Below are 27,213 nucleotides of genomic sequence, written 5' to 3'. Positions count from 1 at the left end.
TTCCCCCGAGTGGTCTGTCCTGTGTCTTTTCTGCATGAATGGATGGTCCTTGGGTGGCTGCCTTCTCTGTGGCCTGTTCCCCGGGTGGTCTGTCCTGTGTCTTCTCTGCATGAATAGATGGTCCTTGGGTGCCTGCCTTGTCTGTGGCCTGTTGGCCTGTTCCCCCGAGTGGTCTGTCCTGTGTCTTTTCTGCATGAATGGATGGTCCTTGGGTGGCTGCCTTCTCTGTGGCCTGTTCCCCGGGTGGTCTGTCCTGTGCCTTCTCTGCAGGAATGGATGGTCCTTGGGTGCCTGCCTTCTCTGTGGCCTGTTTGCCTGTTCCCCGGGTGGTCTGTCCTGTGTCTTCTCTGCAGGAACGGACGGTCCTTGGGTGCCTGCCTTCTCTGTGGCCTGTTGGCCTGTTTCCCGGGTGGTCTGTCCTGTGTCTTCTCTGCATGAATGGATGTTCCTTGGGTGCCTGCCTTCTCTGTGGCCTGTTCCCGAGTGGCCTGTCCTGTGTCTTCTCTGCATGAATGGATGGTCCTTGGGTGCCTGCCTTCTCTGTGGCCTGTTGGCCTGTTCCCCGAGTGGTCTGTCCTGTGTCTTCTCTGCATGAATGGATGGTCCTTGGGTGCCTGCCTTCTCTGTGGCCTGTTGGCCTGTTCCCGAGTGGTCTGTCCTGTGTCTTCTCTGCATGAATGGATGGTCCTTGGGTGCCTGCCTTCTCTGTGGCCTGTTGGCCTGTTCCCCGGGTGGTCTGTCCTGTGTCTTCTCTGCAAGAATGGATGGTCCTTGGTTGCCTGCCTTCTCTGTGGCCTGTTGGCCTGTTCCCCGAGTGGTGTGTCCTGTGTCTTCTCTGCAAGAATGGATGGTCCTTGGGTGCCTGCCTTCTCTGTGGCCTGTTCTGCGAGTGGTCTGTCCTGTGTCTTCTCTGCATGAATGGCTGGTCCTTGGGTGCCTGCCTTCTCTGTGGCCTGTTGGCCTGTTCCCGAGTGGTCTGTCCTGTGTCTTCTCTGCAGGAATAGATTGTCCTTGGGTGCCTGCCTTCTCTGTGGCCTGTCGGCCTGTTCCCCGAGTGGTGTGTCCTGTGTCTTCTCTGCAAGAATGGATGGTCCTTGGGTGCCTGCCTTCTCTGTGGCCTGTTCCCGAGTGGCCTGTCCTGTGTCTTCTCTGCATGAATGGATGGTCCTTGGGTGGCTGCCTTCTCTGTGGCCTGTTGGCCTGTTCCTGAGTGGTCTGTCCTGTGTCTTCTCTGCATGAATGGATGTTCCTTGGGTGCCTGCCTTCTTTGTGGCCTTTTGGCCTGTTTCCCGGGTGGTCTGTCCTGTGTCTTCTCTGCATGAATGGATGGTGCTTGGGTGCCTGCCTTCTCTGTGGCCTGTTAGCCTGTTCCCCGAGTGCTCTCTCCTGTGTCTTCTCTGCATGAATGGATGGTCCTTGGGTGCCTGCCTTCTCTGTGGCTTGTACCCCGGGTGGTCTGTCCTGTGTCTTCTCTGCATGAATGGATGGTCCTTGGGTGCCTGCCTTCTCTGTGGCCTGTTGGCCTGTTTCCCGGGTGGTCTGTCCTGTGTCTTCTCTGCATGAATGGATGTTCCTTGGGTGCCTGCCTTCTCTGTGGCCTGTTGGCCTGTTCCCCGAGTGCTCTCTCCTGTGTCTTCTCTGCATGAATGGATGGTCCTTGGGTGCCTGCCTTCTCTGTGGCTTGTACCCCGAGTGGTCTGTCCTGTGTCTTCTCTGCATGAATGGATGTTTCTTGGGTGCCTGCCTTCTCTGTGGCCTGTTGGCCTGTTTCCCGGGTGGTCTGTCCTGTGTCTTCTCTGCATGAATGGATGTTCCTTGGGTGCCTGCCTTCTCTGTGGCCTGTTGGCCTGTTCCCCGAGTGGTCTGTCCTGTGTCTTCTCTGCATGAATGGATGTTCCTTGGGTGCCTGCCTTCTTTGTGGCCTGTTGGCCTGTTTCCCGGGTGGTCTGTCCTGTGCCTTCTCTGCATGAATGGATGGTCCTTTGGTGCCTGCCTTCTCTGTGGCCTGTTGGCCTGTCCCGAGTGGTCTGTCCTGTGTCTTCTCTGCATGAATGGATGTTTCTTGGGTGCCTGCCTTCTCTGTGGCCTGTTGGCCTGTTTCCCGGGTGGTCTGTCCTGTGTCTTCTCTGCATGAATGGATGTTCCTTGGGTGCCTGCCTTCTCTGTGGCCTGTTGGCCTGTTCCCCGGGTGGTCTGTCCTGTGTCTTCTCTGCAGGAATGGATGGTCCTTGGGTGGCTGCCTTCTCTGTGGCCTGTTGGCCTGTTCCCCGGGTGGTCTGTCCTGTGTCTTCTCTGCAGGAATGGATGGTCCTTGGGTGCCTGCCTTCTCTGTGGCCTGTTGGCCTGTACCACGGGTGGTCTGTCCTGTGTCTTCTCTGCAGGAATGGGTGGTCCTTGGGTGGCTGCCTTCTCTGTGGCCTGTTGGCCTGTTCCCCGGGTGGTTTGTCCTGTGTCTTCTCTGCAGGAATGGATGGTCCTTGGGTGGCTGCCTTCTCTGTGGCCTGTTGGCCTGTTCCCCGGGTGGTCTGTCCTGTGTCTTCTCTGCAGGAATGGATGGTCCTTGGGTGGCTGCCTTCTCTGTGGCCTGTTGGCCTGTTCCCCGGGTGGTCTGTCCTGTGTCTTCTCTGCAGGAATGGATGGTCCTTGGGGGGCTGCCTTCTCTGTGGCCTGTTGGCCTGTTCCCCGGGTGGTCTGTCCTGTGTCTTCTCTGCAGGAATGGATGGTCCTTGGGTGCCTGCCTTCTCTGTGGCCTGTTGGCCTGTACCCCGGGTGGTCTGTCCTGTGTCTTCTCTGCAGGAATGGATGGTCCTTGGGTGGCTGCCTTCTCTGTGGCCTGTTGGCCTGTTCCCCGGGTGGTCTGTCCTGTGTCTTCTCTGCAGGAATGTATGGTCCTTGGGTGGCTGCCTTCTATGTGGCCTGTTGGCCTGTTCCCCGGGTGGTCTGTCCTGTGTCTTCTCTGCAGAAATGGATGGTCCTTGGGTGCCTGCCTTCTCTGTGGCCTGTTGGCCTGTTCCCCGGGTGGTCTGTCCTGTGTCTTTTCTGCAGGAATGGATGGTCCTCGGGTGCCTGCCTTCTCTGTGGCCTGTTGGCCTGTTCCCCGGGTGGTCTGTCCTGTGTCTTCTCTGCAGAAATGGATGGTCCTTGGGTGCCTGCCTTCTCTGTGGCCTGTTGGCCTGTTCCCCAGGTGGTCTTTCCTGTGTGGTCCATGCTGGTTAGTTGAGGCAGTGAGCTTTCTTCTCTAGAGTGCGGATGCCAGACATCTCTGTCCCCACCCTGCCTACCTGTACCTGCCACCTGGAGACCCTGTCTTACTAGGAAAGGGCCCCGTCCTCCTACAGCCGTCTCCTGGTCAGGCTTGGACCCCCAGGACCGCCCCTACATGACAACCTGCTTGTGAAGGCACTAAGGTTGAAAGCACAGCTCTTGCGACACCTGTCTACCCATCCCCCACTGCTGTAAACCCGAACACATTCGGTGCACTAGTGTCACTGCGAACAGGTCTATGTGTCACTATGTGCATGTGTGGCTAGTTTTAGTGTCATTACAAACACTGCCCTTTGTTACATGTACCACGTGTCACCGTATGTGCTATTTATGACAGGTGAAGACTTGTGCTGTTTATGTTAGAGCATGACCCCACACACACCTGACAACAGATTAGGTGTGTGCACCTGCAAGTTCCTGCGATAACACATGTCAGTATGGACATGCGAGTGTCAGCAAGGCATTCAGACGTGTATGACTGCTTGAAGGCAGGTCTTGTGGACCTCTCAGGGGTGGCTGGGAGGGTGGGGGGGCTGGTGCGCGTAAGGACAGACTAGCAGAGGGAGGAGACTGAGGCGAGGCGAGGCCTGAGTGTGACAAGAGGCCCGTCCGATGTTTAGCGGCTTGAAGCTTCACAAACAAAAGAACGCAACAGCAAGCTGTGTGGCCGAGAGTGCATGGCTACGTGCAGGAGACGGGGAGCTGGTGTAGTGGAGACACGTGTGTGCACACTGGGTAGCACGAGTGACAATAGGCCCGAAGCACAGGTGTGTGTGTGTGTGTGTGTGAGCACGTGTATACACCCTGTGTGCACCTAGTGAGTGCACCCACAGTGCTGAGAAGACACGTCAATGCTGGCGAAGGCAGGGGAGCAGCAAGCCAGACTGTGGCTCGAGACAATGAAAGCGAGACTCGCTGTCAGTTGCAAGGTTGAAAGGGGCAGCACAGGAGGGCAAAGCAACAGTGAGCAGGAGATTCCCAACCTGTCCTCCTGCTGCAGACCCCTAGTCCGACTGCCCTGGAAGTGCCCCAGGTTCTGAACACTAGGGGCCGGGAAATAAAACACAGGGTTAGTCAAAAAGCGCCCACGGAGGTTCGCCATCCTCAGAGAGACCCCTGTGGAGCTCAGTCATCATCAATACAAGCGCCCCCTGGATGTAAGTCACGGAGCTCAGCCATCATCATTACAAGCACCCCTGCAGCTCGCCATCATCAGAGATTCTCGCGCTCAACATCATTACAAGCACCCCTGCAGCTCGCCATCATCGGAGACTCTCACGCTCAATCATCATTACACGCATCCCTGCAGCTCGCCATCATCAGAGACTCTCACGCTCAATCATCATTAAAAGCACCCCTGCAGCTCGCCATCATCAGAAACTCTCACGCTCAATCATCATTACAAGCACCCCTGCAGCTCGCCATCATCAGAGACTCTCACGCTCAATCATCATTACAAGCACCCCTGCAGCTCGTCATCATTAGAGACTCTCACGCTCAATCATCAGTACAAGCACCCCTGCAGCTAACCATCATCAGAGACTCTCACGCTCAATCATCACTACAAGCACCCCTGCAGCTCGCCATCATCAGAGACTCTCACGCTCAATCATCATTACAAGCACCCCTGCAGCTCGCCATCATCAGAGACTCTCACGCTCAATCATCATTACAAGCACCCCTGCAGCTCGTCATCATCAGAGACTCTCACGCTCAATCATCAATACAAACACCCCTGCAGCTCGCCATCATCAGAGACTCTCACGCTCAATCATCATTACAAGCACCCCTGCAGTTCGCCATCATCAGAGACTCTTACACACAATATTCATTACAAGTAGCCCTGCAGCTCGCCATCATCAGAGAGACCCCTACGCTCAATCATCATTACAAGCACCCATGCAGCTCGCCATCATCAGAGACTCTAACGATCAATCATCATTACAAGCACGCCTGCAGCTCGTCATCATTAGAAACTCTCACGCTCAATCATCACTACAAGCACCCCTGCAGCTCGCCATCATCAGAGACTCTCATGCTCAATCATCATTACAAGCACCCCTGCAGCTCGCCATCATCAGAGACTCTCACGCTCAATCATCATTACAAGCACCCCTGCAGCTCGTCATCATCAGAGACTCTCACGCTCAATCATCAATACATGCACCCCTGCAGCTCGCCATCATCAGAGACTCTCACGCTCAATCATCATTACAAGCACCCCTGCAGTTCACCATCATCAGAGACTCTCACGCACAATATTCATTACAAGCACCCCTGTGCTTTCCATCATCAGAGATTCTCGCGCTCAACATCATTACAAGCACCCCTGCAGCTCACCATCATCAGAGACTCTCACTCTCAATCATCATTACAAGCACCCCTGCAGCTCGCCATCATCAGAGACTCTCACGCTCAATCATCATTACAAGCACCCCTGCAGCTCGTCATCATTAGAGACTCTCACGCTCAATCATCAGTACAAGCACCCCTGCAGCTCGCCATCATCAGAGACTCTCACGCTCAATCATCACTACAAGCACCCCTGCAGCTCGCCATCATCAGAGACTCTCACGCTCAATCATCATTACAAGCACCCCTGCAGCTCGCCATCATCAGAGACTCTCACGCTCAATCATCATTACAAGCACCCCTGTAGCTCGTCATCATCAGAGACTCTCACGCTCAATCATCAATACAAACACCCCTGCAGCTCGCCATTATCAGAGACTCTCACGCTCAATCATCATTACAAGCACCCCTGCAGTTCGCCATCATCAGAGACTCTCACACACAATATTAATTACAAGTACCCCTGCAGCTCGCCATCATAGAGACCCCTACGCTCAATCATCATTACAAGCACCCATGCAGCTCGCCATCATCAGAGACTCTCACGCTCAATCATCATTACAAGCACGCCTGCAGCTCGTCATCATTAGAAACTCTCACGCTCAATCATCACTACAAGCACCCCAGCAACTCGCCATCATCAGAGACTCTCACGCTCAATCATCATTACAAGCACCCCTGCAGCTCGCCATCATCAGAGAATCTCACGCACAATATTCATTACAAGCACCCCTGCAGCTCGCCATCATCAGAGAGACCCCTACGCTCAATCATCATTACAAGCACCCTTGCAGCTCATCATCATCAGACACTCTCACGCTCAATCATCTTTCCAAGCACCCCTGCAGCTCGTCATCATCAGAGACTCTCACGCTCAATCTTCATTACAAGCACCGCTGCAGCTCGCCATCATCAGAGACTCTCACGCTCAATCATCATTAAAAGCACCCCTGCAGCTCGCCATCATCAGAGACTCTCACGCTCAATCATCACTACAAGCACCCCCGCAGCTCGCCATCATCAGAGACTCTCACGCTCAATCATCACTACAAGCACCCCTGCAGCTCACCATCATCAGAGACTCTCACGCTCAATCATCATTACAAGCACCCCTGCAGCTCACCATCATCAGAGACTCTCACACTCAATCATCATTACAAGCACCCCTGCAGCTCGTCATCATCAGAGACTCTCACGCTCAATCATCAATACACGCACCCCTGCAGCTCGCCATCATCAGAGACTCTCACGCTCAATCATCATTACAAGCACCCCTGCAGCTCGCCATCATCAGAGAATCTCACGCACAATATTCATTACAAGCACCCCTGCAGCTCGCCATCATCAGAGAGACCCCTACGCTCAATCATCATTACAAGCACCCTTGCAGCTCGTCATCATCAGAGACTCTCACGCTCAATCATCTTTCCAAGCACCCCTGCAGCTCGTCATCATCAGAGACTCTCACGCTCAATCTTCATTACAAGCACCGCTGCAGCTCGCCATCATCAGAGACTCTCACGCTCAATCATCATTAAAAGCACCCCTGCAGCTCGCCATCATCAGAAACTCACGCTCAATCATCATTACAAGCACCCCTGCAGCTCGTCATCATTAGAGACTCTCACGCTCAATCATCAGTACAAGCACCCCTGCAGCTCGCCATCATCAGAGACTCTCACGCTCAATCATCACTACAAGCACCCCTGCAGCTCGCCATCATCAGAGACTCTCACGCTCAATCATCATTACAAGCACCCCTGCAGCTCGCCATCATCAGAGACTCTCACGCTCAATCATCATTACAAGCACCCCTGCAGCTCGTCATCATCAGAGACTCTCACGCTCAATCATCAATACTAACACCCCTGCAGCTCGCCATCATCAGAGACTCTCACGCTCAATCATCATTACAAGCACCCCTGCAGTTCGCCATCATCAGAGACTGTCACACACAATATTCATTACAAGTACCCCTGCAGCACGCCATCATCAGAGAGACCCCTACGCTCAATCATCAATACAAGCATCCATGCAGCTCGCCATCATCAGAGACTCTCACGCTCAATCATCATTACAAGCACGCCTGCAGCTCGTCATCATTAGAAACTCTCACGCTCAATCATCACTACAAGCACCCCTGCAGCTCGCCATCATCAGAGACTCTCACGCTCAATCATCATTACAAGCACCCCTGCAGCTCGCCATCATCAGAGACTCTCACGCTCAATCATCATTACAAGCACCCCTGCAGCTCGTCATCATCAGAGACTCTCACGCTCAATCATCAATACATGCACCCCTGCAGCTCGCCATCATCAGAGACTCTCACGCTCAATCATCATTACAAGCACACCTGCAGTTCGCCATCATCAGAGACTCTCACGCACAATATTCATTACAAGCACCCTTGCAGCTCGCCATCATCAGAGAGATCCCTACGCTCAATCATCATTACAAGCACCCTTGCAGCTCGTCATCATCAGAGACTGTCACGCTCAATCATCTTTACAAGCACCCCTGCAGCTAGTCATCATCAGAGACTCTCACGCTCAATCATCATTACAAGCACTCCAGCAGCTCGCCATCATCAGAGAGACTCTCACGCTCAATCATCATTACAAGCACCCCTGTAGCTCGCCATCATCAGAGACTCTCACGCTCAATCATCATTACAAGCACTGCTGCAGCTCGCCATCATCAGAGAGACTCTCACGCTCAATCATCATTACAAGCACCCCTGCAGCTCGCCATCATCAGAGAGACCCCTACGCTCAATCATCATTACAAGCACCCTTGTAGCTCGTCATCATCAGAGACTCTCACGCTCAATTATCTTTACAAGCACCCCTGCAGCTCGTCATCATCAGAGACTCTCACGCTCAATCATCATTACAAGCACCCCTGCAGCTCGCCATCATCAAAGAGACTCTCACGCTCAATCATCATTACAAGCACTCCTGCAGCTCGCCATCATCAGAGATTCTCGCGCTCAACATCATTACAAGCACCCCTGCAGCTCGCCATCATCAGAGACTCTCACGCTCAATAATCATTACAAGCACCCCTACAGCTCGCCATCATCAGAGACTCTCATGCTCAATAATCATTACAAGCACCCCTACAGCTCGCCATCATCAGAGACTCTCATGCTCAATCATCATTACAAGCACCCCTGCAGCTCGTCATCATTAGAGACTCTCACGCTCAATCATCAATACACGCACCCCTGCAGCTCGCCATCATCAGAGACTCTCACGCTCAATCATCATTACAAGCACCCCTGCAGTCGCCATCATCAGAGAATCTCACGCACAATATTCATTACAAGCACTGCTGCAGCTCGCCATCATCAGAGAGACCCCTACGCTCAATCATCATTACAAGCACCCTTGCAGCTTGTCATCATCAGAGACTCTCACGCTCAATCATCTTACCAAGCACCCCTGCAGCTCGTCATCATCAGAGTCTCTCACGCTCAATCATCATTACAAGCACCCCTTCAGCTCGCCATCATCAGAGAGACTCTCACCCTCAATCATCATTACAAGCACCCCTGCAGCTCGCCATCATCAGAGACTCTCACGCTCAATCTTCATTACAAGGACCGCTGTAGCTCGCCATCATCAGAGAGACTTGCATGCTCAATCATCATTACAAGTACCCCTGCAGCTCGCCATCATCAGAGAGACCCTTGTGGAGCTCAGCCATTATCATTACAAGCACCCCCGCAGCTCGCCATCATCAGAGACTCTCACGCTCAATAATCATTATAAGCACCCCTGCAGCTCGCCATCATCAGAGACTGTCATGCTCAATCATCATTCCAGGCACCCCTGCAGCTCGTCATCATCAGAGACTCTCACGCTCAATCATGATTACAAGCACCCCTGCAGCTCGCCATCATCAGAGACTCTCACGCTCAATAATCATTACAAGCACCCCTGCAGCTCGCCATCATCAGAGAGACTCTCACGCTCAATCATCATTACAAGCACCTCTACAGCTCGCTATCATCAGAGACTCTCATGCTCAATCTTCATTACAAGTAGCCCTGCAGCTCGCCATCATCAGAAACTCTCACGCTCAATCATCATTACAAGCACCCATGCAGCTCGCCATCATCAGAGACTCTCTCCATTACAAGCACCCCTACAGCTCGCCATCATCAGAGACTCTCACGCTCAATCATCATTACAAGCACCCCTGCAGCTCGCCATCATTAGAGACTCTGACGCTCAATCATCAGTACAAGCACCCCTGCAGCTCGCCATCATCAGAGACTCTCACGCTCAATCATCACTACAAGCACCCCTGCAGCTCGCCATCATCAGAAACTCTCACGCTCAATCATCACTACAAGCACCCCTGCAGCTCGCCATCCTCAGAGACTCTCACGCTCAATCATCATTACAAGCACCCCTGCAACTCATCATCATCAGCGACTCTCACGCTCAATCATCACTACAAGCACCCCTGCAGCTCGCCATCCTCAGAGACTCTCACGCTCAATCATCATTACAAGCACCCCTGCAACTCATCATCATCAGAGACTCTCACGCTCAATCATCAATACATGCACCCCTGCAGCTCGCCATCATCAGAGACTCTCATGCTCAATCATCATTACAAGCACCCCTGCAGCTCGCCATCATCAGAGAATCTCACGCACAATATTCATTACAAGCACCCCTGCAGCTCGCCATCATCAGAGAGACCCCTACGCTCAATCATCATTACAAGCACCCTTGCAGCTCGTCATCATCAGAGACTCTCACCCTCAATCATCATTACAAGCACCCCTGCAGCTCGCCATCATCAGAGACTCTCGCGCTCAATCATAATTACAAGCACCGCTGCAGCTCGCCATCATCAGAGAGACTGTAATGCTCAATCATCATTACAAGTACCCCTGCTGCTCGCCATCATCAGAGAGACCCTTGTGGAGCTCAGCCATCATCATTACAAGCACCCCCGCAGCTCGCCATCATCAGAGACTCTCACGCTCAATAATCATTACAAGCACCCCTGCAGCTCGCCATCATCAGAGTCTGTCATGCTCAATCATCATTCCACGCACCCCTGCAGCTAGTTATCATCAGAGACTCTCACGCTCAATCATCATTACAAGCACCCCTGCAGCTCGCTATCATCAGAGACTCTCACGCTCAATAATCATTACAAGCACCCCTGCAGATCGCCATCATCAGAGACTCTCACGCTCAATCATCATTACAAGCACCCCTGCAGCTCACCATCATCAGAGACTCTCATGCTCAATCATCATTACAAGAACCCCTGCAGCTCGCCATCATCAGAGACTCTCACGCTCAATCATCATTACAAGCACCCGTGCAGCTCGCCATCATCAGAGACTCTCTCCATTACAAGCACCCCTACAGCTCACTATCATCAGAGACTCTCACACTCAATCATCTTTACAAGCACCCCTGCAGCACGCCAACATCAGAGACTGTCACGCTCAATCATCATTACAAGCAGCCCTGCAGCTCACCATCATCAGAGAGACCCCTAAGCTCAATCATCTTTACAAGCACCCCTGAAGCTCGCCAACATCAGAGACTGTCACGCTCAATCATCATTACAAGCAACCCTGCAGCTCACCATCATCAGAGACTCTCTCGCTCAATCATCAATACAAGCACCCCTGCAGCTCGCAATCATCAGAGACTCTCATGCTCAATCATCATTACAGGCGCCCCTACAGCTCGCCATCATCAGAGACTCTCACTCTCAATCATCCTTACAGGTGCACCTGCAGCTCGCCATCATCAGAGACTCTCACGCTCAATCATCATTACAAGCACCCGTGCAGCTCGCCATCATCAGAGACTCTCTCCATTACAAGCACCCCTACAGCTCGCCATCATCAGAGACTCTCTCGCTCAATCATCATTACAAGCACCCCTGCAGCTTGCAATCATCAGAGTCTCTCACACTCAATCATCATTACAAGCACCCCTGCAGCTCGCCATCATCAGAGACTCTCACGCTCAATCATCATTACAAACGACCCTGCAGCTCGCCATCATCAGAGACTCTTACGCTCAATCATCATTACAAGCACCACTGCAGCTCGGCATCATCAGAGAGACCCCTACGCTCAATCATCATTATAAGCACCCCTGCAGCTCGCCATCATCAGAGACTCTCACGCTCAATCATCATTACAAGCACCCCTGCAGTTCGCCAACATCAGAGACTCTCACGCTCAATCATAATTACAAGCGCCCCTACAGCTCGCCATCATCAGAGACTCTCACGCTCAATCATCATTACAGGTGCCCCTGCAGCTCACCATCATCAGAGACTCTCACGCTCAATCATCATTACAAGCAACCCTGCAGCTCAATATCATCAGAGACTTTCTCGCTCAATCATCATTACAAGCACCCATGCAGCTCGCAATCAACAGAGACTCTCACGCTCAATCATAATTACAAGCACCCCTGCAGCTCGCCATCATCAGAGACTCTCACGCTCAATCATCATTACAAACGACCCCGCAGCTCGCCATCATCAGAGACTCTTACGCTCAATCATCATTACAAGCACCCCTGCAGCTCGGCATCATCAGAGAGACCCCTATGCTCAATCATCATTACAAGCACCCCTGCAGCTCACCATCATCAGAGACTCTCACGCTCAATCATCATTACACGCACCCCTGCAGTTTGCCAACATCAGAGACTCTCACGCTCAATCATCATTACAAGCAACCCTGCAGCTCGCCATCATCAGAGAGACTCTCAAGCTCAATCATCATTACAAGCACCCCTGCAGCTCGTCATCATCAGAGACTCTCATGCTTAATCACCATTACAGGCACCCCTGCAGCTCACCATCATCAGAGATTCTCACGCTCAATCATCATTACAAGCACCCCTGCAGCTCATCATCATCAGAGACTCTCACGCTCAATCATCATTACAAGCACCTCTGCAGCTCGCCATCATCAGAGAGACTCTCACGTTCAATCATCATTACAAGCACCCCTGCAGCTCGTCATCATCAGAGACACTCACACTCAATCACCATTACAAGCACCCCTGCAGCTCATCATCATCAGAGACTCTCACGCTCAATCATCATTACAAGCACCTCTGCAGCTCGCCATCATCAGAGAGACTCTCACCCTCAATCTTCATTACCAGCACCCCTGCAGCTCGTCATCATCAGAGCCTATCACACTCAATCATCACTACAAGCACACCTGCAGCTCATCATCATCAGAGACTCTCACGCTCAAGCATCATTACAAGCACCCCTGCAGCTCGCCATCATCAGAGACTCTCACGCTCAATCATCATTACAAACGACCCTGCAGCTCGCCATCATCAGAGACTCTTACGCTCAATCATCATTACAAGCACCCCTGCAGCTCGGCATCATCAGAGAGACCCCTACGCTCAATCATCATTACAAGCACCCCTGCAGCTCGCCATCATCAGAGACTCTCACGCTCAATCATCATTACAAGCACCCCTGCAGTTCGCCAACATCAGAGACTCTCACGCTCATTCATCATTACAAGCGCCCCTACAGCTCGCCATCATCAGAGACTATCACGCTCAATCATCATTACAGGTGCCCCTGCAGCTCACCATCATCAGAGACTCTCACGCTCAATCATCATTACAAGCACCCCTGCAGCTCGCAATCAGCAGAGACTCTCACACTCAATCATCATTACAAGCACCCCTGCAGCTCGCCATCATCAGAGACTCTCATGCTCAATCACCATTACAAACGACCCTGCAGCTCGTCATCATCAGAGACTCTTACGCTCAATCATCATTACAAGCAACCCTGCAGCTCACCATCATCAGAGACTTTCTCGCTCAATCACCATTACAAGCACCCCTGCAGCTCGCAATCATCAGAGACTCTCACGCTCAATCATCATTACAAGCACACCTGCAGCTCGCCATCATCAGAGACTCTCACGCTCAATCATCATTACAAACGACACTGCAGCTCGCCATCATCAGAGACTCTCACACTCAATCATCATTACAAGCACCCCTGCAGTTCGCCAACATCAGAGACTCTCACGCTCAATCATAATTACAAGCGCCCCTACAGCTCGCCATCATCAGAGACTCTCACGCTCAATCATCATTACAGGTGCCCCTGCAGCTCACCATCATCAGAGACTCTCACGCTCAATCATCATTACAAGCAACCCTGCAGCTCAATATCATCAGAGACTTTCTCGCTCAATCATCATTACAAGCACCCATGCAGCTCGCAATCAACAGAGACTCTCACGCTCAATCATAATTACAAGCACCCCTGCAGCTCGCCATCATCAGAGACTCTCACGCTCAATCATCATTACAAACGACCCCGCAGCTCGCCATCATCAGAGACTCTTACGCTCAATCATCATTACAAGCACCCCTGCAGCTCGGCATCATCAGAGAGACCCCTATGCTCAATCATCATTACAAGCACCCCTGCAGCTCACCATCATCAGAGACTCTCACGCTCAATCATCATTACACGCACCCCTGCAGTTTGCCAACATCAGAGACTCTCACGCTCAATCATCATTACAAGCAACCCTGCAGCTCGCCATCATCAGAGAGACTCTCAAGCTCAATCATCATTACAAGCACCCCTGCAGCTCGTCATCATCAGAGACTCTCATGCTTAATCACCATTACAGGCACCCCTGCAGCTCACCATCATCAGAGATTCTCACGCTCAATCATCATTACAAGCACCCCTGCAGCTCATCATCATCAGAGACTCTCACGCTCAATCATCATTACAAGCACCTCTGCAGCTCGCCATCATCAGAGAGACTCTCACGTTCAATCATCATTACAAGCACCCCTGCAGCTCGTCATCATCAGAGACACTCACACTCAATCACCATTACAAGCACCCCTGCAGCTCATCATCATCAGAGACTCTCACGCTCAATCATCATTACAAGCACCTCTGCAGCTCGCCATCATCAGAGAGACTCTCACGCTCAATCTTCATTACCAGCACCCCTGCAGCTCGTCATCATCAGAGCCTATCACACTCAATCATCACTACAAGCACACCTGCAGCTCATCATCATCAGAGACTCTCACGCTCAAGCATCATTACAAGCACCCCTGCAGCTCGCCATCATCAGAGACTCTCACGCTCAATCATCATTACAAACGACCCTGCAGCTCGCCATCATCAGAGACTCTTACGCTCAATCATCATTACAAGCACCCCTGCAGCTCGGCATCATCAGAGAGACCCCTACGCTCAATCATCATTACAAGCACCCCTGCAGCTCGCCATCATCAGAGACTCTCACGCTCAATCATCATTACAAGCACCCCTGCAGTTCGCCAACATCAGAGACTCTCACGCTCATTCATCATTACAAGCGCCCCTACAGCTCGCCATCATAAGAGACTATCACGCTCAATCATCATTACAGGTGCCCCTGCAGCTCACCATCATCAGAGACTCTCACGCTCAATCATCATTACAAGCACCCCTGCAGCTCGCAATCAGCAGAGACTCTCACACTCAATCATCATTACAAGCACCCCTGCAGCTCGCCATCATCAGAGACTCTCATGCTCAATCACCATTACAAACGACCCTGCAGCTCGTCATCATCAGAGACTCTTACGCTCAATCATCATTACAAGCAACCCTGCAGCTCACCATCATCAGAGACTTTCTCGCTCAATCACCATTACAAGCACCCCTGCAGCTCGCAATCATCAGAGACTCTCACGCTCAATCATCATTACAAGCACCCCTGCAGCTTGGCATCATCAGAGAGACCCCTATGCTCAATCATCATTACAAGCACCCCTGCAGCTCGCCATCATCAGAGACTCTCGCGCTCAATCATAATTACAAGCACCGCTGGAGCTCGCCATCATCAGAGAGACTGTCATGCTCAATCATCATTACAAGTACCCCTGCTGCTCGCCATCATCAGAGAGACCCTTGTGGAGCTCAGCCATCATCATTACAAGCACCCCCGCAGCTCGCCATCATCAGAGACTCTCACGCTCAATAATCATTACAAGCACCCCTGCAGCTCGCCATCATCAGAGACTGTCATGCTCAATCATCATTCCAGGCACCAATGCAGCTTGTTATTATCAGAGACTCTCATGCTCAATCATCATTACAAGCACCCCTGCAGCTCGCTATCATCAGAGACTCACGCTCAATAATCATTACAAGCACCCCTGCAGATCGCCATCATCAGAGACTCTCACGCTCAATCATCATTACAAGCACCCTTGCAGCTCGCCATCATCAGAGACTCTCATGCTCAATCATCATTACAAGCACCCCTGCAGCTCGCCATCATCAGAGACTCTCACGCTCAATCATCATTACAAGCACCCGTGCAGCTCGCCATCATCAGAGACTCTCTCCATTACAAGCACCCCTACAGCTCACCATCATCAGAGACTCTCACACTCAATAATCATTACAAGCGCCCCTGCAGCTCGCCATCATCAAAGAGACCCCTACGCTCAATCATCTTTACAAGCACCCCTGCAGCACGCCAACATCAGAGACTGTCACGCTCAATCATCATTACAAGCAGCCCTGCAGCTCACCATCATCAGAGAGACCCCTACGCTCAATCATCTTTACAAGCACCCCTGAAGCTCGCCAACATCAGAGACTGTCACGCTCAATCATCATTACAAGCAACCCTGCAGCTCACCATCATCAGAGACTCTCTCGCTCAATTATCAATACAAGCACCCCTGCAGCTCGCAATCATCAGAGACTCTCATGCTCAATCATCATTACAGGCGCCCCTACAGCTCGCCATCATCAGAGACTCTCACGCTCAATCATCCTTACAGGTGCACCTGCAGCTCGCCATCATCAGAGAGACCCCTACACTCAATCATCTTTACAAGCACCCCTGCAGCTTGCCAACATCAGAGACTGTCACGCTCAATCATCATTACAAGCAACCCTGCAGCTCACCATCATCAGAGACTCTCTCGCTCAATCATCATTACAAGCACCCCTGCAGCTCGCAATCATCAGAGTCTCTCACACTCAATCATCATTACAAGCACCCCTGCAGCTCGCCATTATCAGAGACTCTCACGCTCAATCATCATTACAAACGACCCTGCAGCTCGCCATCATCAGAGACTCTTACGCTCAATCATCATTACAATCACCACTGCAGCTCGGCATCATCAGAGAGACCCCTACGCTCAATCATCATTATAAGCACCCCTGCAGCTCGCCATCATCAGAGACTCTCATGCTCAATCATCATTACAAGCACCCCTGCAGTTCGCCAACATCAGAGACTCTCACGCTCAATCATAATTACAAGCGCCCCTACAGCTCGCCATCATCAGAGACTCTCACGCTCAGTCATCATTACAGGTGCCCCTGCAGCTCACCATCATCAGAGACTCTCACGCTCAATCATCATTACAAGCAACCCTGCAGCTCACCATCATCAGAGACTTTCTCGCTCAATGATCATTACAAGCACCCCTGCAGCTCGCAATCAACAGAGACTCTCACGCTCAATCATAATTACAAGCACCCCTGCAGCTCGCCATCATCAGAGACTCTAACGCTCAATCATCATTACAAACGACCCCGCAGCTCGCCATCATCAGAGACTCTTACGCTCAATCATCATTACACGCACCCCTGCAGTTTGCCAACATCAGAGACTCTCACGCTCAATCATCATTACAAGCACCCCTGCAGCTCGGCATCATCAGAGAGACCCCTATGCTCAATCATCATTACAAGCACCCCTGCAGCTCACCATCATCAGAGACTCTCACGCTCAATCATCATTACACGCACCCCTGCAGTTTGCCAACATCAGAGACTCTCACGCTCAATCATCATTACAAGCACCCCTGCAGCTCGCCATCATCAGAGAGACTCTCAAGCTCAATCATCATTACAAGCACCCCTGCAGCTAGTCATCATCAGAGACTCTCATGCTTAATCACCATTACAGGCACCCCTGCAGCTCACCATCATCAGAGATTCTCGCGCTCAATCATCATTACAAGCACCCCTGCAGCTCATCATCATCAGAGACTCTCATGCTCAATCATCATTACACGCACCTCTGCAGCTCGCCATCATCAGAGACTCTCACGCTCAATCATCATTACAAGCACCCCTGCAGCTCGTCATCATCAGAGACACTCACACTCAATCACCATTAAAAGCACCCCTGCGGCTCGCCATCATCAGAGACTCTCATGCTCAATCATCATTACAAGCACCCCTGCAGTTCGCCAACATCAGAGACTCTCACGCTCAATCATCATTACAAGCGCCCCTACAGCTCGCCATCATAAGAGACTCTCACGCTCAATCATCATTACAGGTGCCCCTGCAGCTCACCATCATCAGAGACTCTCACGCTCAATCATCATTACAAGCCCCCCTGCAGCTCGCAATCAGCAGAGACTCTCACACTCAATCATCATTACAAGCACCCCTGCAGCTCGCCATCATCAGAGACTCTCACGCTCAATCATCATTACAAACGACCCTGCAGCCTGTCATCATGAGAGACTCTTATGCTCAATCATCATTACAAGCAACCCTGCAGCTCACCATCATCAGAGACTTTCTCGCTCAATCATCATTACAAGCACCCCTGCAGCTCGCAATCATCAGAGACTCTCACGCTCAATCATCATTACAAGCACACCTGCAGCTCGCCATCATCAGAGACTCTCACGCTCAATCATCATTACAAACGACCCTGCAGCTCGCCATCATCAGAGACTTTTACGCTCAATCATCATTACAAGCACCCCTGCAGCTCATCATCATCAGAGACTCTCACGCTCAATCATCATTACAAGCACCTCTGCAGCTCGCCATCATCAGAGAGAATCTCACACTCAATCATCATTACAAGCACCCCTGCAGCTCGTCATCAACAGAGACTGACATGCTCAATCACCATTACAGGTGCCTCTGCAGCTCACCATCATCAGAGATTCTCTCGCTCAATCATCAGTACAAGCACCCCTGCAGCTTACCATCATCAGAGACTCTCATGCTCAATCATCATTACAAGCACCCCTGCAGCTCGCCATCATCAGAGACTCTCATGCTCAATCATCATTACAAACGACCCTGCAGCTCGCCATCATCAGAGACTCTTACGCTCAATCATCATTACAAGCACCCCTGCAGCTTGGCATCATCAGAGAGACCCCTATGCTCAATCATCATTACAAGCACCCCTGCAGCTCGCCATCATCATAGACTCTCACGCTCAATCATCATTACAAGCAGCCCTGCAGTTCGCCAACATCAGAGACTCTCACGCTCAATCATCATTACAAGCACCACTGCAGCTCACCATCATCAGAGAGACTATCAAGCTCAATCATCATTACAAGCACCCCTGCAGCTTGTCATCATCAGAGACTCTCATGCTTAATCACCATTACAGGCACACCTGCAGCTTGCCATCATCAGAGATTCTCGCGCTCAATCATCATTACAAGCACCCCTGCAGCTCATCATAATCAGAGACTCTCACGCTCAATCATCATTACAAGCACCTCTGCAGCTCGCCATCATCAGAGAGACTCTCACACTCAATCATCATTACAAGAACCCCTGCAGCTCATGAACATCAGAGACACTCACACTCAATCACCATTACAAGCACCCCTGCAGCTCATCATCATCAGAGACTCTCACGCTCAATCATCATAACAAGCACCTCTGCAGCTCGCCATCATCAGAGAGACTCTCACGCTCAATCTTCACTACAAGCACCCCTGCAGCTCATCATCATCAGAGACTCTCAGGTTCAAGCATCATTACAAGCACCCCTGCAGCTTGTCATCATCAGAGACTCTCATGCTCAATCACCGTTACAGGCACCCCTGCAGTTCGCCATCATCAGAGATTCTCGCGCTCAATCATCATCACAAGCACCCCTGCAGCTCATCATCATCAGAGACTCTCACGCTCAATCATCATTACAAGCACCTCTGCAGCTGGCCATCATCAGAGAGACTCTCACACTCAATCATCATTACAAGCACCCCTGCAGCTCGTCATCAACAGAGACTTACATGCTCAATCACCATTACAGGTGCCTCTGCAGCTCACCATCATCAGAGATTCTCTCGCTCAATCATCAGTACAAGCACCCCTGCAGCTCACCATCATCAGAGACTCTCATGCTCAATCATCATTACAAGCACCCCTGCGGCTCGCCATCATCAGAGACTCTCACGCTCAATCATCATTACAAGCACCTCTGCAGCTCGCCATCATCAGAGAGACTCTCACGCTCAATTGTCATCACAAGCATCCCTGCAGCTCGTCATCATCAGAGACTCTCATGCTGAGTCACCATTACAGGCACCCCTGCAGCTCACCATCATCAGAGATTCTCGCGCTCAATCATCATTACACGCACCCCTGCAGCTTGTCATCATCAGAGTCTCTCATGCTCAATCATCATTACAAGCACCCCTGCAGCTCGCCATCATCAGAGACTCTCACGCTCAATCATCATTACAAGCACCTCTGCAGCTCGCCATCATTCAGAGAGACTCTCACACTCAATTATCATTACAAGCACCTCTGCAGCTCGCCATCATCAGAGATTCTCGCGCTCAATCATCATTACAAGCACCCCTGCAGCTTGTCATCATCAGAGACTCTCACGCTCAATCATCATTACAGGTGCCCCTGCAGCTCGCCATCATCAGAGACTGCCACGCTCAATCTTCATTACAAGCACGCCTTGCAGCTCGTCATCATCAGAGACTCTCATGCTCAATCATCAGTACAAGCACCCCTGCAGCTCGCCATCATCAGAGACTCTCACCCTCAATTATCATTACAAGCACCCCTGCAGCTCGCCATCATCAGAGACTCTCATGCTCAATCATCATTACAAGCACCCCTGCAGCTCACCATAATCAGAGATTCTCACGCTCAATCATCATTACAAGCACCCATGCAGCTCACCATCAGAGACTCTCATGCTCAATCATCATTACAAGCACCCCTGCAACTCGCCCTGATCAGAGACTCTCTCACTCAATCATCATTACCAGCACCCCTGCAGCTCGCCATCATCAGAGACTCTCACGCTCAATCATCATTACAAGCACCTCTGCAGGTCACTATCATCAGACACTCTCACGCTCAATCATAATTACAAGCACCCCGCCAGCTCAACATCATCAGAAAGACTCTCACGCTCAATCATCATTACAAGCACTCCTGCAGCTCGTCATCATCAGAGACTCTCACACTCTATCATCATTACAAGCACCTCTGCAGCTCGCCATCATTAGAGACTCTCACACTCAATCATCATTCCAGGTTCCCCTACAGTTCGCCATCATCAGAGACTCTCACGCTCAATCATCATTACAAGCACCCCGGCAGCTCGCCATCATCAGAGACTCTCACGCTCAATCATCATTACAAGCACCCCGGCAGCTCGCCATCATCAGAGACTCTCACGCTCAATCATCATTACAAGCACCCCTGCAGTTCATCATCATCAGAGACTCTCACGCTCAATCATCATTACAAGCACCTCTGCAGCTCATCATCATCAGAGACTCTCACACTCAATCATCATTACAAGCACCCCTGCAGCTCGTCATCATCGGAGACTCTCACGCTCAATCATCATTACAGGTGCCCCTGCAGCTCGCCATCATCAGAGACTCTCACGCTCAATCATCATTACAAGCACCCCTGCAGCTCGCCATCATCAGAGACTCTCACGCTCAATCATCATTACAAGCACCCCTGCAGCTCGCCATCATCAGAGACTCTCATGCTCATTCATCATTACAGGTGCCCCTGCAGCTCGCCATCATCAGAGACTCTCACGCTCAATCACAATTACAAGCACCCCTGCAGCTCACCATCATCAGAGATTCTCGCGCTCAATCATCATTACAAGCACCCCTGCAGCTCATCATCATCAGAGACTCTCATGCTCAATCATCATTACACGCACCTCTGCAGCTCGCCATCATCAGAGACTCTCACGCTCAATCATCATTACAAGCACCCCTGCAGCTCGTCATCATCAGAGACACTCACACTCAATCAGCATTAAAAGCACCCCTGCGGCTCGCCATCATCAGAGACTCTCATGCTCAATCATCATTACAAGCACCCCTGCAGTTCGCCAACATCAGAGACTCTCACGCTCAATCATCATTACAAGCGCCCCTACAGCTCGCCATCATAAGAGACTCTCACGCTCAATCATCATTACAGGTGCCCCTGCAGCTCACCATCATCAGAGACTCTCACGCTCAATCATCATTACAAGCCCCCCTGCAGCTCGCCATCATCAGAGACTCTCATGCTCAATCAACATTACAGGCACCCCTGCAGCTCGCCATCATCAGAGACTCTCACCCTCAATCATCATTACAAGCATCCCTGCAGCTCGCCATCATCAGAGACTCTCATGCTCAATCATCACTACAAGCACCCCTGCAGCTCGCCATCATCAGAGACTCTCACGCTCAATCATCATTACCAGCACCCCTGCAGCTCGCCATCATCAGAGACTCTCACGCCCAATCATCATTACAAGCACCCCTGCAGCTCGTCATCATCAGAGACTTTCACACTCAATCATCATTACAAGCACCCCTGCAGCTCATCATCATCAGAGACTCTCACACTCAATCATCATTACAAGCCCCCCTACAGCTCGCCATTATCAGAGACTCTCACACTCAATAATCAGTACAAGCACCCCTGCAGCTCGCCATCATCATAGAGAAACTCACGCTCAATCATCATTACAAGCACCCCTGCAGCTCGTCATCATCAGAGACTCTCATGCTCAATCATCATTACACGCACCTCTGCAGCTCGCCATCATCAGAGACTCTCACGCTCAATCATCATTACAAGCACCCCTGCAGTTCGCCAACATCAGAGACTCTCACGCTCAATCATCATTACAAGCGCCCCTACAGCTCGCCATCATAAGAGACTCTCACGCTCAATCATCATTACAGGTGCCCCTGCAGCTCACCATCATCAGAGACTCTCACGCCCAATCATCATTACAAGCACCCCTGCAGCTCGTCATCATCAGAGACTTTCACACTCAATCATCATTACAAGCACCCCTGCAGCTCATCATCATCAGAGACTCTCACACTCAATCATCATTACAAGCCCCCCTACAGCTCGCCATTATCAGAGACTCTCACACTCAATAATCAGTACAAGCACCCCTGCAGCTCGCCATCATCAGAGACTCTCATGCTCAATCATCATTACAAGCACCCCTGCAGCTCACCATCATCAGAGACTCTCACGCTCAATCATCATTACAAGCACCCCTGCAGCTCGTCATCATCAGAGACTATCACGCTCAATCATTACAAGCACCCCTGCAGCTCATCATCCACAGAGACTATCACGCTCAATCATCATTACAAGCACCCCTGCAGCTCGTCATCATCAGAGACTCTCACGCTCAATCATCATTACAATCACCCGTGCAGCTCGCCATCATCCGAGACTCTCACGTCTCAATCCTCATTACAAGCACCCCTCCAGCTCGCCATCATCAGAGACTCTCACGCTCAATCATCATTACAAGCACCCCTGCAGCTCGCCATCATCAGAGACTCTCACGCTCAATCATCACTACAAGCACCCCTGCAGCTTGCCATTATCAGAGACTCTCACGCTCAATCATCACTACAAGTACCCCTGCAGTTCGCCATCATCAGAGACTCTCACGCTCAATCATCCTTACAAGCACTCCTGCAGCTTGCCATCATCAGAGACTCTCAAGCATCATTGCAAGCACCCCTGCAGCTCGCCATCATCAGAGACTCTCACGCTCAATCATCATTACAAGCACCCCTGCAGCTCGCCATCATCAGAGACTCTCACGCTCAATCATCACTACAAGCACCCCTGCAGCTCGCCATCATCAGAGACTCTCACGCTCAATCATCACTACAAGCACCCCTGCAGCTCGCCATCATCAGAGACTCTCACGCTCCATCATCCTTACAAGCACTCCTGCAGCTTGCCTTCATCAGAGACTCTCATGCTCAATCATCATTACAAGCACCCCTGCAGCTCACCATCATCAGAGACTCTCACGCTCAATCATCATTACAAGCACCCCTGCAGCTCCTCATCATCAGAGACTATCACGCTCAATCATTACAAGCACCCCTGCAGCTCATCATCCACAGAGACTATCATGCTCAATCATCATTACAAGCACCCCTGCAGCTCGTCATCATCAGAGACTCTCACGCTCAATCATCATTACAAGCACCCGTGCAGCTCGCCATCATCCGAGACTCTCACGTCTCAATCATCATTACAAGCACCCCTCCAGCTCGCCATCATCAGAGACTCTCACGCTCAATCATCATTACAAGCACCCCTGCAGCTCGCCATCATCAGAGACTCTCACGCTCAATCATCACTACAAGCACCCCTGCAGCTTGCCATTATCAGAGACTCTCACGCTCAATCATCACTACAAGTACCCCTGCAGTTCGCCATCATCAGAGACTCTCACGCTCAATCATCCTTACAAGCACTCCTGCAGCTTGCCATCAGAGACTCTCAAGCATCATTGAAAGCACCCCTGCAGCTCGCCATAATCAGAGACTCTCATGCTCAATCATCATTACAAGCACCCCTGCAGCTCGCCATCATCAGAGACTCTCACGCTCAATCATCACTACAAGCACCCCTGCAGTTCGCCATCATCAGAGACTCTCACACTCAATCATCACTACAAGCACCCCTGCAGCTCGCCATCATCAGAGACTCTCACGCTCAATCATCCTTACAAGCACTCCTGCAGCTTGCCTTCATCAGAGACTCTCACGCCCAATCATCATTACAAGCACGCCTGCAGCTCGCCATCATCAGAGACTCTCACGCTCATTCATCATTGCAAGCACCCCTGCAGCTCGCCTTCATCAGAGACTCTCACACTCAATCATCATTACAGACACCCCTGCAGCTCACCATCATCAGAGACTCTCACGCTCAATCATCATTACAGGCACCACCGCAGCTCATCATCATCAGAGACTCTCATGCTCAATCATCATTACAGGCACACCTACAGCTCGCCATCATCAGAGACTCTCACGCTCAGGCATCATTGCAAGCACCCCTGCAGCTCGCCATCATCAGAGACTCTCATGCTCAATCATCATTACAGACATACCTGCAGCTCACCATCATCAGAGACTCTCACGCTCAATCATCATTACAAGCACCCCTGCAGCTCGCCATCATCAGAGACTCTCACGCTCAATCATCATTACAAGCACCCCGCCAGCTCGCCATCATCAGAGACTCTCACGCTCAATCATCATTACAAGCACCCCTGCAGTTCATCATCATCAGAGACTCTCACGCTCAATCATCATTACAAGCACCTCTGCAGCTCATCATCATCAGAGACTCTCACGCTCAATCATCATTACAAGCACCCCTGCAGCTCGTCATCATCGGAGACTCTCACGCTCAATCATCATTACAGGTGCCCCTGCAGCTCGCCATCATCAGAGACTCTCACGCTCAATCATCATTACAAGCACCCCTGCAGCTCGCCATCATCAGAGACTCTCACGCTCAATCATCATTACAAGCACCCCTGCAGCTCGCCATCATCAGAGACTCTCATGCTCATTCATCATTACAGGTGCCCCTGCAGCTCGCCATCATCAGAGACTCTCACACTCAATCACAATTACAAGCACCCCTGCAGCTCGCCATCATCAGAGACTCTCACGCTCAATCATCATTACAAGCACCCCTGCCGCTCACCATCATCAGAGAGACCCCTACGCTCAATCATCATTACAAGCACCCCTGCAGCTCGCCATCATCAGAGACTCTCATGCTCAATCAACATTACAGGCACCCCTGCAGCTCGCCATCATCAGAGACTCTCACCCTCAATCATCATTACAAGCATCCCTGCAGCTCGCCATCATCAGAGACTCTCATGCTCAATCATCACTACAAGCACCCCTGCAGCTCGCCATCATCAGAGACTCTCACGCTCAATCATCATTACCAGCACCCCTGCAGCTCGCCATCATCAGAGACTCTCACGCCCAATCATCATTACAAGCACCCCTGCAGCTCGTCATCATCAGAGACTTTCACACTCAATCATCATTACAAGCACCCCTGCAGCTCATCATCATCAGAGATTCTCACACTCAATCATCATTACAAGCCCCCCTACAGCTCGCCATCATCAGAGACTCTCACACTCAATAATCAGTACAAGCACCCCTGCAGCTCGCCATCATCATAGAGAAACTCACGCTCAATCATCATTACAAGCACCCCTGCAGCTCGCCATCATCAGAGACTCTCACGCTCAATCATCATTAGAGGTGCCCCTGCAGCTCGCCATCATCAGAGACTATCATGCTCAATCATCATTACAAGCACCCCTGCAGCTCGCCATCATCAGAGACTCTCATGCTCAATCATCATTACAAGCACCCCTGCAGCTCACCATCATCAGAGACTCTCACGCTCAATCATCATTACAAGCACCCCTGCAGCTCGTCATCATCAGAGACTATCACCCTCAATCATTACAAGCACCCCTGCAGCTCATCATCCACAGAGACTATCACGCTCAATCATCATTACAAGCACCCCTGCAGCTCGTCATCATCAGAGACTCTCACGCTCAATCATCATTACAATCACCCGTGCAGCTCGCCATCATCCGAGACTCTCACGTCTCAATCCTCATTACAAGCACCCCTCCAGCTCGCCATCATCAGAGACTCTCACGCTCAATCATCATTACAAGCACCCCTGCAGCTCGCCATCATCAGAGACTCTCACGCTCAATCATCACTACAAGCACCCCTGCAGCTTGCCATTATCAGAGACTCTCACGCTCAATCATCACTACAAGTACCCCTGCAGTTCGCCATCATCAGAGACTCTCACGCTCAATCATCCTTACAAGCACTCTTGCAGCTTGCCATCATCAGAGACTCTCAAGCATCATTGCAAGCACCCCTGCAGCTCGCCATCATCAGAGACTCTCACGCTCAATCATCATTACAAGCACCCCTGCAGCTCGCCATCATCAGAGACTCTCACGCTCAATCATCACTACAAGCACCCCTGCAGCTCGCCATCATCAGAGACTCTCACGCTCAATCATCACTACAAGCACCCCTGCAGCTCGCCATCATCAGAGACTCTCACGCTCCATCATCCTTACAAGCACTCCTACAGCTTGCCTTCATCAGAGACTCTCATGCTCAATCATCATTACAAGCACCCCTGCAGCTCACCATCATCAGAGACTCTCACGCTCAATCATCATTACAAGCACCCCTGCAGCTCCTCATCATCAGAGACTATCACGCTCAATCATTACAAGCACCCTTGCAGCTCATCATCCACAGAGACTATCATGCTCAATCATCATTACAAGCACCCCTGCAGCTCGTCATCATCAGAGACTCTCACGCTCAATCATCATTACAAGCACCCGTGCAGCTCGCCATCATCCGAGACTCTCACGTCTCA

General features: G+C 51.2%; 1 protein-coding gene across 4 annotated transcripts in view; it reads right to left on the bottom strand.

Annotated features, from left to right (window-relative positions):
• Nucleotides 1-27,213, bottom strand: part of LOC138503040 (myotubularin-related protein 9-like) — a 564,386-nt gene that overhangs the window by 171,017 nt on the left and 366,156 nt on the right. For 3 of the 4 annotated variants that reach the window (XM_069622476.1, XM_069622478.1, XM_069622477.1), the window contains exon 3: nt 4,248-4,307. The exons of the other annotated variant lie outside the window; for it this stretch is intronic. In XM_069622476.1, coding sequence (XP_069478577.1) covers nt 4,248-4,307 — 60 coding nt within the window. The remainder of the gene's footprint in view (nt 1-4,247; nt 4,308-27,213) is intronic. 4 annotated transcript variants of the gene reach the window in all.

This window comes from Ambystoma mexicanum, chromosome 11 (genome assembly GCF_040938575.1).
Source record: "Ambystoma mexicanum isolate Mex_15411 chromosome 11, UKY_AmexF1_1, whole genome shotgun sequence".
In the NCBI taxonomy this organism is placed as follows: Eukaryota; Metazoa; Chordata; class Amphibia; order Caudata; family Ambystomatidae; genus Ambystoma; species Ambystoma mexicanum.
This window is presented reverse-complemented; position numbering and strand designations above follow the sequence as displayed.